Source organism: Puma concolor, chromosome C1, assembly GCF_028749965.1.
Source record: "Puma concolor isolate L17-30 chromosome C1, mPumCon1.1.hap2, whole genome shotgun sequence".
Taxonomy (NCBI): Eukaryota; Metazoa; Chordata; class Mammalia; order Carnivora; family Felidae; genus Puma; species Puma concolor.
In genome coordinates, this window is record NC_141674.1 from 71,948,093 (window position 1) to 71,962,392 (window position 14,300).

At 42.3% G+C, this 14,300-nt stretch overlaps 2 protein-coding genes and 1 long non-coding RNA gene across 4 annotated transcripts in view; 1 reads left to right on the forward strand and 2 right to left on the reverse strand.

The window, feature by feature from the left end:
- MCOLN3 (mucolipin TRP cation channel 3) overlaps positions 1-2,689 on the reverse strand; it is a 28,612-nt gene extending 25,923 nt beyond the window's left edge. The window contains exon 1 of one of the 2 annotated variants that reach the window (XM_086717433.1): positions 2,346-2,689. In XM_086717433.1, the coding sequence (XP_086573559.1) occupies positions 2,346-2,573 (228 nt within the window). In that variant the 5' untranslated portion in view covers positions 2,574-2,689. The remainder of the gene's footprint in view (positions 1-2,345) is intronic. The other variant, XM_025934891.2, reaches the window with a different exon arrangement.
- Positions 2,690-4,625: 1,936 nt separating this feature from the next.
- On the reverse strand, positions 4,626-6,039 carry LOC147578136 (uncharacterized). Its single transcript, XR_015254831.1, has 2 exons — positions 5,810-6,039; positions 4,626-5,233 (listed from the first exon to the last, which is right to left on the reverse strand). It is a non-coding gene; the product is annotated as an uncharacterized LOC147578136 (long non-coding RNA).
- A 149-nt stretch (positions 6,040-6,188) lies between these two features.
- Positions 6,189-14,300, forward strand: part of DNAI3 (dynein axonemal intermediate chain 3) — a 96,690-nt gene continuing 88,578 nt past the window's right edge. The window contains exon 1 of the mRNA XM_086717436.1: positions 6,189-6,413. The gene's annotated coding sequence lies outside the window, so the exon portion shown is untranslated. The remainder of the gene's footprint in view (positions 6,414-14,300) is intronic.

Consider the following 14,300-nt stretch of genomic DNA (forward strand, 5'->3'; position numbering starts at 1 on the left):
GCTTGATGTTCTAGGGATTTTACAACTAATGAAGCTGATGACTGAAAAGCCTCCAGAGAATTCCTAAAGACCAATTACCAATGCAGTCAAATACATGAGTACCTCCCTCACGCGAGCACTGAGCTGGGTCCAGAGGATGCGATGTGAAAACAGCAGTCCCTGCCCTCAAAGGTGCACCCATGGCAGAGAGAGAGCCATTGTAATTCAGAGACTAAGCCAGGTAGTGGGGAAAGGGAAAATTTTAGTAGGGTGCCCGTCATCAAAGACACCTTTCTTTTGTTGCTGCAGACACAAAATCTCCAAGTGAACAGAAAGACCACCTTCTCTCCCCTGAAAAGTGGGAATCTGTCACCAAGTCACACTTGCTCAGTCACAAAGTTTTTACGTCACCTCTGCTTGGTTGCTGCTGTACAGATTGAGGAAACATCACAATTAAGAAAAACTCTCAGTTCCTTTTAAGAACGTCCCTAAATGCCTTTTATATGTGTATTACTAACAGGCTTAACATCTTAAACCACTGGTCAAATTTCCTCTTGGGCACCCTAGGAAACAGAGGATGGTTAGATGAGCTCCCTAAAAGATTTAGGAGTAATTAAGAACACAAGTCTTAGAATAAAACCTGAGTTGAATCTCAGCTCTCCTCTTCTAGTTTCCTGACTATGACAATTTTACTTCAGGAAGCCTCAATATTCTCATCCGTGGACATAGGGATACCACTACTTACCTCTGACTTAAGAATTGAACATGATGATGCTTAGCCCCCAATATAGCAAACACTCAAGTGGTAACAATCATACTAAGTAGAAGATATTCATGTTCATCTGACACAGGCTTTTCCCTCTACTTATCAGAAACAACACAGATGAAAATTTTCACTATTGTGATGCACTGTATTATCACCTGGAAGAATTTCAATTCTAACTTGCCAATTATTATATGGAGAACTGAACACCCATTTTAATGGTGACATATTAGAGAGAGAGCAAGCACCTGCCTCTAAACTCTTGATTCTGCCACTGACTAGTCATGTGGCTTTTTAAAAACTCTATAAACATCAGTTTCCTCTTCGGTAAAATGAAGGATGCTAGTTTTTATCCAATAGGAGTGTTATTATAATTAAATGAAATAATGTCCTGGGAGAGAGTAGTCACTCAAATGTTAGTTTCATTTACGTAACACAAGTGTGAGAAATTTAGGCAAAAATTCTACCAACTTCATATGATTGTAGAAATCCCCTTAGCTTCTAACCTTAAGCATTTGTGCCCAACAATCAGTTAAGATTAGTCATTTCAGGGCTTTAAAGTTTTTTTTCCTTGAATACTTGTTATTTATTTACATATGCATTTTTTCACCAAGTTAAGTATTAATAAAAATAAACCTATCACATCTATTTTTCCTGTTAATATCTGCTTTTAATTTTGTTCTTTTGCTTTTAAGGAGAGATCATTACTCTTACGAGTAGGAAAATATATCTTCACAAGAGTAAATCATAACCAGTATATATAAAGAATTGCAGGGGCGCCTGGGTGGCTCAGTCGGTTGAGCATCTGACTTCGGCTTGGGTCATGATCTCACGGTCTGTGAGTTCAAGCCCCGCGTCAGGCTCTGTGCCGACAGCTCGGAGCCTGGAGCCTGTTTCGGATTCTGTGTCTCCCTCTCTCTCTGACCCTCCCCCGTTCATGCTCTGTCTCTCTCTGTCTCAAAAAAATAAATAAACGTCTAAAAAAAAAAAGAATTGCAAAATATGGTTTTCCCCAAAAATGTCAACAGAAGATGAGGAAATGAGATTCAAACTCTGCTAAATTGAAGTCTCATATTTCACTGTGTATGCCACTCATTTTTAGTTAACTCCACATTTTTCCACATTGCTCAGTGTTGGGGTTCCCATGATCACAGGGTTCCCATGATCACAGGGCTGTGAGAATCCAGATACTTGCCTTAACAGAAACCTTTGAAATTTCTGAAAAGAGAGAAATTCCCAGGAAACTAACTAGGAGGGTAAAGAATCCTCTGGTTGGGCAACAGCTAGTTTTCATGGATGATTTAAAAACCTCCAGCTTCTCTATTGGAAACCGAATATTAAAATCTTCGTTTCCTAAAAACTGATTCCATTTTGTGACCAAAATTGTAATTTAATGAAAGATGAGAAGGAAAATAATTAAGGAAAAAAAAAAAAAAAAACCAAAGTCTTCTTTTACAAATATTGAAGGGAGAAGGGTTTAAGATTGTGTTTCCTAATTTATTGTTCTCCATTATACATACAGTTGAAAGTTATGAAAAACCACTGTCCATGCTTTTTGTTACTAAAAGAGGCCTTCACTAAACTCATGATTTGAGAGGCTTACCTGTATAGTCACCATCGCAATTTTTAGAATTTGTATGCCAAGCTTCCATGGTTTTCTACCACGAGCCCAGAACTTCTCACAAGGATTCATGAAAAAAAATTTGAGTTTTCGCCTCATCTGGTCTTCTAACAGAAGCTCCTCAGAGGGCGATGTATGCTGGTTAAAAGTGCAGTGATTTTCCTCTTCTTGAGAGCTGCAGCTACTGATTACAACCTCGGGATTTGCCATCTCTGGGGAGAGGAAAAAAAAAACTATTTACATTCTATAAGTAAAGGTATAAATTTATATTCTTTGCTATCACAGGATAGTTGAAGAAGCCCAAACAAAAGATCTGGTTTCGACTAAGCCCCATTGTTCTAAAGGGCACTTTAGATATTTACAGAATCAATTAGAATTTTGTTTCAATTACTAAGTAAATTTTCACCTGGTTGAAAGTTACTGCCCTCAAGGGCTACTCCTGTTAGTAAATGATTGTATGTACATATATATAGTACGTATACACTTTCTGCCTCATTCCGTGACAGAGGTAGTTAGAACAGGGTGACCTGCAAGCCTATGTAATGGTTTTAGAAGGTAGGTGGACCCTGAAATAACAGGCAAAATTTTGTATATATGAAGATATGGCCATTTTTCCTGCAGTGATACTTAAAAAAATTTTTTTTAATGCTTATTTTTGAAAGAGAGAGAGAGAAAGAGACAGTGTGAGTGGTGAAGTGCAGACAGAGAGGGAGACGGAGAATCTGAAGCAGGCTCCAGGCTCTGAGCTGTCAGGACAGAGCCTGACGTGGGGCTTGAACTCGTGAACCGCGAGATGATGACCTGAGCCAAAGTCAGACGCTCAATCAACTGAACCACCCAGGCACCCCTGTGCAGTGATACTTAACGTTTCACCATATTATCAAAATAAGTTTAAAACCGGAGTTAAAGGTAGCAAGATGTGGTGCAGAGAACTAAAACCGTGTTTGGTGTCTAAAATCGGTTCTAAGACTTGACACCTCTGTGACCTTAGATAAGTCACTCAGCTTCTCTGAGCCTCAGTTTTCTCTTCTGCAAAATAGTAATAACAATACCTACCCTCATGTATTCTGATTAAATACAAATGCAAATAAAGCCCTAGCAGTGGTTCCAACACTGAGCAAGCAGCCTCACTCTCCCTATGGCCCAAACAGCCAGGTCAGCTTCCTGAACAGGCAACAAGATTCTTAAGGGGCAACGGAGGCTCAGGAAACTTACCTGTTCTACGAAGGGGAATGCAGAAGCTTAATTTAAGTCCAAATCGCAATCAGCCATATCACTTGCATTTGACTTTTATTGAGGGCCTTATATATATGTAGCACATTTTACTTTTCAAAGTACCTCGTATCTATTATCTCTTTTATCTCTTTGAAACTAGATGGGGCTAATTTTACTGTCTTTGTAGTCAGCATTTCCAATCCAAAATGACAAAGACATCACTCCAGAAGCAGGGGCTTATCTTGGATTTTCACTCCGACCAATATTAATATTATGGAAACCTGTTCAAAATAAAATACCCCCAACCACCTGGCAAAGTAGAGTTCTTCCGTGTAGAAGAGAAAGGCTGGCTTTGTGTGATGCTGTTACAGTGACTTCTGCTCAGAGATCAAGGTGGGGGAGGGATTAAACCAAACTATAATAATACAACCTCTAACAAGTTACTGTTTAGGTAATACACTGCTTTCCAAATATAGAATCCCACAGTTGATTCTGATTCAAACATTCTTTTTTTTTTTAAATTTTTTTTTTTCAACGTTTATTTATTTTTGGGACAGAGAGAGACAGAGCATGAACGGGGGAGGGGCAGAGAGAGAGGGAGACACAGAATCGGAAACAGGCTCCAGGCTCTGAGCCATCAGCCCAGAGCCCGACGCGGGGCTCGAACTCCCGGACCGCGAGATCGTGACCTGGCTGAAGTCGGACGCTTAACCGACTGCGCCACCCAGGCGCCCCTCTGATTCAAACATTCTTAGCAAACCCAACAGCTCCAAATAATAGATATTGGCTATAAAAACTAGCCACGGGGAAGCTTTTAAAAATCTTGATTAATAAAAAGATTAACAAGAAGACTGCTGAGTCAGCAAAGCATAAAGCCTATTTACAATGGCATGAAAATACAATATGCAATACCTTCACAATGCAATAATTATGATCGAACTTATTCAAGTATGGTTCTTACGTCTTAAAATGCCTGTCAAAGTATGAGTACGGAAACTCTCAGGTAAAGACGTAGGGGAGAGAAAAAAAGCTATTAATCCCTTAAGATTTTCATTCAAGAGCATTTTATTTCCTTCTTCAAAAACGAGCAGTTAGAGACTTCATCAATGGGACTTAAAAGGAACATGATTTTATGTTCATCACAACTCTCACGTGACTAACCATTAGTAATGAAGCAGGTAATAATAGTGCATGTTGGTAAATTACAGACTTGAGGACACACTAAGCCCTTTCTATTTTGATACAGGGTAAAGTAAACTTTCAAGTAGACACGCCGTGTAACAGCAACCCACAGGGACAAAGAGAAAATGAGACAACGGCAATCAATTTATGGCACCAAGCTGTCCCGGAAGCAAGGAATTTCATTCACAAGGACTGGCCGCTACACTTGCTGCAAACGTTGGCTTTCCCAAAGTCACACAAGCCCTTCCTGGGGTGCACTTTAAAAAGTGCCAGGTGTCCGGACCCCGAGGCGCCGAAGGAGTGCCCGCCAACCACCCTTCACAGCCACCCGGGGGCGCCGCGCAGGATGCGGGGTAGGTGGAGACGCCCGGCAGGAGAGAGCCTATCCGCGGTATCAGACGCGCTCTTACAATCTACAAACTGACACACACAGGCTGTTTATTCACGGAGATGAGACGCTTAACTGGATTCAGCTGCAGAAAATGAGAGAAAACCAGGGAATATGTGTGAATAGTAAAAACCTCAGTTGACAAAGGAACGCAACCTCATTTCTTCAGAAGCGCTGTCTCACTCCATCAGACTCAAAACTCCTCTCTTCACCCCTGCCACCCCCGCAGCAGCGTCCCCGCTGACCTTGCGCTGGCAGGTGCAGCCGCAGCCCGCCCTCCTCCCAGGCCTCCGCGTCACCAGCAACTTCGGACGGCCCAGCTTGGCTGGAGGCCGCTTTCGCCCCGCGCAGGGGTCCCGGCTGAGCACCTCCATTTCCATCCGCCCCCCACGCCGCTAGTAAAGGCCACTCGAGTCACGAGACGCTGGCTGAGCAACTTCTGGACCATCCCTGAGCCCCCGGCCGCCCCCCAGACCGCAAACCCCTCCCCAGCTCTTCCAGGGCAAGATTCTGGCCGCAGGTGGCTTCAGCTCTCGGGGTCCCTGCCTCAGGCTTCCGGGTGGGCGAAGGCCTGGACAGGGGTTGCGCGGCAGAGCCTCCAGCCCGCGCAGCTGGGGTGCGGGCTGACCCCAGCCGGGGGCCCCCCACCTACCCCACTGACCTTGGGCAGGCTGCCGAGCGGGCGCTGTGCGGAACCGCTGCAGCTCGCACCCCGCTCCCACCTTCGTCCCTTCCATGGCGCCGACGTCCGGGGGTCCTGACCCTCTCGCAGTGTGTCACCGACGGCTCCCAACATCGCGGTCCCTCCCTGCACTCCGCGGGCGCCGTTCCCACGACACCTGATGCCTCCGGGCGGTGCCGGGCTCGACTCACCTGGGGAAGGGGGTGGGGTGGCGATGTCAGCGGGTCAGGCAGGGGGGGTGTCAGGTCTTCTGCGCTGCAGGGGGAGCGGCAGGTTCGCGCGCCGCTCTAGAAGCCTCTGAAGCTCTGCTTAACCCGGTCCAACTGGAGCCCGGAGGCCGTGAGTCGCCGGCGGTGGCATCCTCCCCGCCGCCGCTTTGACTCGTGACCCTCCTCCCCTTTGTCCCACTCTTTTCCACGCCCTTTCTGGGTAGTCTTTCAGCGGGCCAGGTGGTGCGAAGGAGGCCTCCGAACGAGCCCGGAGCGGTCCGGGTCTCGGGCACCCTTTCACGCCCCTCCCGGTTGCTGTAAACAACCCGCATAGCCCTACTCGGGTTTCTCCAGTGCTCAGGGGCTTCGGCGAGGTAGGTGCAAAAAAGTGCGTGGGCTCCGGGCTTCCGACCGCAAAGGGGCCTCCCCTCCTGGCCGAAGGCTCCCACACGCTTGTGGGGCGGGGGTAGACCTGAGAATGGGTGTAAAGGGCCTGGCTGCGGGTGAGTGCTCAGTGCTCTCCAGCAGCCGTCCATTCTGAGGCCTGCAAACGGGGGAAATCGTGAAATTTGTAAGTCTTTTCAAGCCTGAGCCTTTTACCCTCTCTAGGCCTTCCAGCTTTGCAGAATTGCTTGTAAGCAATTAATTAGACTCCACTAGGCTGGGTGCTGGGGACAGAAAGAGCCCTGGAAAGCTCTTAGAAGAAATAAAAGCTGGACTCTGGACATACTTGAGGTAGTGATGAAGATTGTGTGGCCAAACATTAGCCAGACTGCTAAACCTCCTAAGCTCAGCTGTGCCTAGGATTACATTTTTTTGTAAAATCCAGTTTTAGCAAGAACCTTGCCAAGTCAGTTTAACCAACACCCCCGCCCCCAATATCTGATCATCTTCAGTATGTAATTGTGTTCCTCACCCTCCACCAGCCCCCATGAAGTCTGGTCACCCTGGCCGTTTTCAGCGAGAGTCCTGTTAGGTGGGTTTAGCCAAAACTCCCCTGATCTTGTTTTCTCTTGGTAATTTTCCATTCACTGACCCCTGTCCTGCTCCTGGGCTATCAATTCCCACTTGCCCATGCTGTATTACCAGTTCAGCCTCATCTCTCTTTCCCCACTGTAAAATCCCATTGCAGGGGTCCCTGTAACTATCAGGATGGTCCTAAATAAAGTCTGCCTTACCATGTTTATAAAGTGTCATCCAATCTTTTTTTCTTTAAAAGTAGATCTTCCACTATAACCTCTTCCTTCACGAATTCTTTTTAAAAATTAAACCTGGGGCGCCTGGGTGGCGCAGTCGGTTAAGCGTCCGACTTCAGCCAGGTCACGATCTCACGGTCCGTGAGTTCGAGCCCCGCATCAGGCTCTGGGCTGATGGCTCAGAGCCTGGAGCCTGTTTCCGATTCTGTGTCTCCCTCTCTCTCTGCTCCTCCCCCGTTCATGCTCTGTCTCTCTCTGTCCCAAAAATAAATAAACGTTGAAAAAAAAAATTAAAAAAAAAAAAAATTAAAGCTAGGGGCGCCTGGGTGGCGCAGTGGGCTAAGCGGCCGACTTCAGCCAGGTCATGATCTGGCGGTCCGTGAGTTCGAGCCCCGCGTCAGGCTCTGGGCTGATGGCTCAGAGCCTGGAGCCTGTTTCCGATTCTGTGTCTCCCTCTCTCTCTGCCCCTCCCCCGTTCATGCTCTGTCTCTCTCTGTCCCAAAAATAAATAAACTTTGAAAAAAAAAATTTTAAAAAGAAAAAAAAAAAAGAAAAAATTAAACCTAAGTTGACTTGTCAGAAAGAGATCAGGAACTTTGATTAATTTTAAATACAACCGCATCAGGTTTGTTTTGATTTTTTTTTTTTTTTGCCATGGATAAATTTGTAAAAGTCACTGAATATCCATAACAGATAATTGCCCCAAATTATATCAAGAGCTGTCAGATCTTTTAATACATTTTATAAAACCTTTCTTCAAATCCTAAACCAGTTTGCATCGATAATTTATAAACAGAAGTATCTTTTCTTGCAATGGAGTACAAGAATTTTATGCTGCTCATAAACCTGAATCCCAGGTGCTGTGAACAAGATAGATATTCAAAAGTGCCCAATTGGCACACTTGATTCTCAAGTGCAATTTGGAAAATATAATTTAATCTCTAATGTCTTGTATGCCTTCACATGATTTAACACTATCTCCTTACCATAACAGTGAAGTCTTCATAACAGTGGGAGTTTGAAATGCCTGATTGTTCAGGAACAATCTCAACTTTGGAGAGGTTCACAGGCATAAATGATGACCCTCACTTAACCCTAGTTGGAGCTGAGTTAAGTAAACTGAAGAAAGTTGAGTCAGACAAATGGGGGCCCACATTCCCTTTTATACCATTTACTGACTGACTGTGGGGAATTACTGAGTCTCTCCACCTCCCCATTTCCTTCTATGTATAATCTGTCAAATGAAAGGAATGATAAATTTTAATTAATAGTATACATATAAAGCACATAATACTTTGCCTGGCATATTTTATGTGCCTGTAACTATTGATCTGTTTTTATATTTTTGGAAAATCTAAATTAATGAAATGATCAACCACGTTCATGGATTGCAAGACTCAATATTATTAATATAATTCTCACCAAATTCATTTATAGTTTCAACCCAATCCCAATCAAAATTCCAAAAAGCTGTTTTGTAGAAATTGACAAGCTGATTCTAAAATTAACATGTAAACACAAAGAGCCAAGAATAACCACAGCAATTTTTTAAAAATGTTTATTTATTTATTTTGAGAGAGAGAGAGAGAGCGCACACACAAGTCGGGGGAGGGGCAGAGAGAGAGGGAGAGAGCAAGGATCTTAAGCAGGTCCCACTCTGTCAGTGTGGAGCCCCATACGGGGCTCAATCTCACGAACTGTGGGATCATGTCATGAGCCAAAATCAAGAGTCAGATGCTTAACCGACTGAGCCACCCAGGTGCCCCTAACCACAGCAACTTTTAAAAATAAGGACAAAATTGGAGAACTTGCCTCACCTGATTTTAAGATTTATTACAAAGCTATATAAGCAAGACAGTTTGGTATTCATAAAAAGAGACATATAGAGTCTATGGACATATAGAATATACATAGACAATGGAACAGATGAAAGAATCCAGAAATAGATCCACACATATATATGATCAATTTATTTTTCTCCCCTTTTCTCTTTTGCTTTTTTAATGTGAAATTAGTATTTCACTTATTTTGTACTCGGTTATGTCTCCCGTTTTTTTTTATTGTTGAGGTACAGTTGACACACAATGTTGTATTAGTTTCGCCATACAATTCTACACCATAACACCATAACAATTCTACAATTCTATGCATTACTCAGTGCTCACCGTGGTAAGTGTAGTCACCGTCTGTCAGCAGACAATGTTATTACAATATTATTGACTATTTTCCCTATGCTGTACTGTTTTTCTCTGTGTACGGTCATTTGATTTTTGACAAAGGGGCAACGTAGAGGGGAAAATTAAACCTCAACAATCAACATAATAATATTATTGACTCAAAGGAATGTACTGACATCAAATCAAAAGGAAGACAGGAAATGCTGACGTGTACAGTCAAAGATGAAGGTCAACATCTCTGGAAAGCATGACAAGAGCACATTAGACGGCAGCAGTTAAGATCTAATCCATCTTGCTTGTTATTGTTGTCATGTTATAAGCGTGTGTTCCTGGCCTTACTGGCGAGTACTTGTTGCAAATAAAATAAACATTAATAAGTTTATATACATAGAACACATTGTGCTAATCCTATGGATGGTATTTCAAGAAATACCAAGTTTTGTAAGAAAAATAACTCCCTAAATTGGTAATGTCAACATATTTCTTTTTCTTTTTTTTTTTTCATGTATGTGGTTGATCTTGCTAGGAGATCCAAATATTACATTATTCGAATATAGTCCAATCATGTTTGCTGCAATTTGTGTTAGAATATGTACTAAAAGATATAGTTCTTTGTAAAACAGACAAAATATTTTCACTGCTGAAAAAGTAAATGAGTTTATATAAAGCAACGTATGCTCTAATGCCCAACTGGGTAATGCTTTTGGAAGCGCTTCATAAAACTAAACCAACATTGGGGTGCCTGGGTGCCTCAGTCGGGTTCAGTATCGGACTCTTGATTTCGGCTCAGGTCATGATCCCAGTGTCATGGGATAGAGCCCCACTTCGGCTCCGTGCTGAATGTGGAGCCTGCATAAGATTCTCTCTCTCTCTGCCCCTCTTCTCCTCCCCACCCCTCCCTCTGTAAACACACACACACACACACACACACACACACACACACACACACACAACAAAAAAACTAAACCAACATCACAGAGTGAGAGAAATTTTTCCTTATCTGGAATCTTTGTCACAAAACAAAGATCAAATCTGTTGGATAAGACAATATTTTATGTGTTTTAAATTATCATTTGAAGAATAACTTTTTAAGTGTTAATTTTTTATTTTATTTTTTTTTTTAATTTTTTTTTCAACGTTTATTTATTTTTGGGACAGAGAGAGACAGAGCATGAACGGGGGAGGGGCAGAGAGAGAGGGAGACACAGAATCAGAAACAGGCTCCAGGCTCCGAGCCATCAGCCCAGAGCCTGACGCGGGGCTCGAACTCCCGGACCGCGAGATCTTGACCTGGCTGAAGTCGGACGCTTAACCGACTGCGCCACCCAGGCGCCCCTAATTTTTTATTTTTAAAAATGATTTTTTATTTAGTGGCGCCTGGGTGGCTCATTTCGTTGAGTATCTGACTTCGGCTCAGGCCATGATCTCGCCGTTTGTGATTTTGAGCCCTGTGTCGGGCTCTGTGCTGACAGCTCAGAGCCTGGAGCCTGCCTCGGATTCTGTGTCTCCCTCTTTCTCTGCCCCTCCCCTACTCGCACTGTCTTTCTCTCTCTCTCTCTCTCTCTCTCTCTCTCTCTCTCTCTCTCTCAAAAATAAACATTAAAAACATTTAAAAACAATGATTTTTATTTAGAATTTATTTTGCATTAATGCTTTCTTTTTTTAATGACTTCTTTAATGAAATGTCTGTAATAAGTAGTGATCACTGCTGCATGTAATTGAAATACACAATCTTGTCCAATATTATAATAATAATAAACCTTACACCATGCTTTTATTATCTTTTTTTTTTTTTTAAAATGCTTATTTTTGAGAGAGAGAGAGAGCAGGGGAGGGGCAGAGAGCAAAGGAGACAGAGAAGCCCAAGCAGGATCCACACAATCAGCACAGAGTCTGTCTCAGGGCTCGAACCCACAAACCATGAGATCATGACCTAAGCCAAAATCAAGACTCCACTGTTTTTTTTTTAATTTTTATTTTTTAACGTTTATTTATTTTTGAGACAGAGACAGACAGAGTATGAATTGGGGAGGGTCAGAGAGAGAGGGAGACACAGAATCTGAAATAGGCTCCAGGCTCTGAGCTGTCAGCACAGGGCCTGACACGGGGCTCAAAATCACGAACTGCAAGATCATGATCTGAGCCAAAGTCAGACGCTCAACGGACTGAACCACCCAGGCTCCCCTATTATATTTTTTAAAAAAATAATATATAATATATTATATATATATTATAAATATAATAATAATAAAGCTCTGGAACTTTTAGTATAACCCTATCACAAGAAAATGATTCATTGTTCATTATTATGGTTACTCATTATATTTCAAAAACATGTAAATAAAGTGTTAGGAAAAATACAAAATAACATGATCTCAGGAATTTCATTTTTGTGTTGTTCCTGAATCCCACAGATTAATATCTGTTGGGAATTGGGAAACATTACCACAGTAACTAATGAATACCTACAGTATTCTTTGCATCTGATGAATAAAAGAGAGCTTTTTCACATCTTTATCTTCTTACTGTCTCCAAAATCCTGTTTCAAGGTCCAGATGAAGTTCTCAGGTAGCATGAGTGTTAAGTCACACATATGTCAACCCCAAATATTTTTCACCTTTCTCTTAATATCTTTATATACTCATCTTTCCCCCTTAATTCCTTCTCTTCTTTTAAAATTAAAATGTTTACTTATCAACACATATATTCAACAATCTTCTATATTCTTTTTTCTGATTTTTTTTAATGTTTATTATTGAGGGGCGCCTGGGTGGCTTGGTCGGTTAAGCGTCTGACTTCGGCTCAGGTCATGATCTCACGGTCTGTGAGTTCGAGCCCCGTGTCGGGCCCTGTGCTGACAGCTCAGAGCCTGGAGCCTGTTTCGGATTCTGTGTCTCCCTCTCTCTCTGCCCCTCCCCTGTTCATGCTCTGTCTCTCTCTGTCTCAAAAATAAATAAACGTTAAAAAAAAAATTAATGTTTATTATTGAGAGAGAGACAGAGCATGAGTGGGGGAGGGACAGAGAGAGAGGAAGATACAGAATCTGAATCAGGCTCCAGACCCTGAGCTGTCAGCACAGAGCCTGATGTGGGGCTTGAACTCACAGACCACGAGATCATGACCGGAGCTGAAGTCAGACGCTTGACTGACTGAGCCACCCAGGCGCCCCAACAATCTTGTACATTCTATTAAGAATATTAGGTCCTATGGATAGAAATATGAATAAAACATAGTTCCTGCTCTTAAAGATCTTACAGTCTAGAAGATTTTTTAATTTTAAGAAAACTTCAAATACAGAAAAGCATAACAAATAATAAAAATACTCATGGCCCCCAAATTCAACAAATTTTACAGGTCATTTATTTCCAGTCTTCCTATTTTACAAGAAATAAAACATTATAAAGTTAACCATCCCTCCCCAAGTGTAACCTTCTGTCACGAATTGGTATAAATCACCGCCATAGTTATTTTCTCACATACACATACCCGTAATAAATAGAAATCACTCCTGTGTGTTTTTGTTCCCAAAGATGGCATTGCTCTGTATGTAGTCTGCAACGTTTACCTCTCCATTTTGGTTCCAAGCTATGTCCATGCAAGTTTGTTTATTTTAGCAGCTTTATGGTAATTTATTGACTAAATAAAAACAGTATCCATTTCCCACCTAAAGGACATTTAGGTTATTTCTATCTTTGGCCATCACACCGAAATTCTGAAGTAAACATCGATGTACCATTTCCTCATTCATGTATGTAAGAGTTCCTCTAGGGTAAATATCCAGGAGTAGAATTGCTAGATGATAGGCTATGTACATTCTCAGCTTTAATAGATACTTTCAAATTTTTCTCCAAAGTAGCTGTTCCAAATAATTTATTGAATATTATATGGTATATCTTCTTATTTATTTATTTATTTATTTATTTATTTATATATTTTTTAAATTTATTTTTCAGAGAAACAGAATGCACAGGCACACATACATGAGTAGGGAGGGACAGAGACAAGGAAAGAACCTTTTTTGTTTTAAAGTTTATGTATTTATTTTAAGAGGGACAGAGACAGCATGAGTGGGGGAGGGGCAGAGAGAGAGAGAGGGAGAGAGGGAGAATCCCAAGCAGGCTCTGAACTGTCAGTGTGGAGCCCGATGTGGGGCTCGAACCCACGAAGCCATGATTTCATGACCTGAGCTGAAACCAAGACTCAGACGTTCAACCCACAGAGCCACCCAGGCACCCAGGGAGAGAGAGAATCCTAAGCAGACTCCCTGCCCAGCACACAGCCTACACAGAACTTGATCTCACTCACAACTGTGAGATCATGACTTGAGCTGAAATCAAGAGTTGGACACTCAGTCAATTGAGCTTCCGACTCTTGATTTTGGCTCAGGTCATGATCCCAGGGTCAGGTCGTGGGATTGAGTACCTCTGTCCAGCTCCACGCTGTGCATGGAGATTCTCTCTCTCTCTGTCTCTCTCTCTCTTCCTCTGCCCCTCTCCCCTGCTCATGTGTTCTCTATCTCAAAAAAATAAAATAAAATAATTTTAAAAAATGAAAATATCCTCAATCCTATTTTTAAAACAAGAGAGAGAGTTGGGCGCTTAACCAACTGAGCTACCCAGGCGCCCCATATGTGGTGTATCTTCTATATGCCAGGCAGAAATTCAGGCATGGGGGATGCTGCAGTAAGAAAGACAAAAAAAATTCTGCCCTTGTAAGTTTACATTTGAGTGGACAAAAACAGTCAATGACCATAATTAGTACATTATAGAGTGTGTTACAAGGTGATAGATGCTGTGGGAAAAAAATAAATCAGAAAGACAGTGAGGAATGTTGAGAAGATGCCATTTCAGATAGCGTGGAGATAGACCTCATTGAGAAGTTACATTTT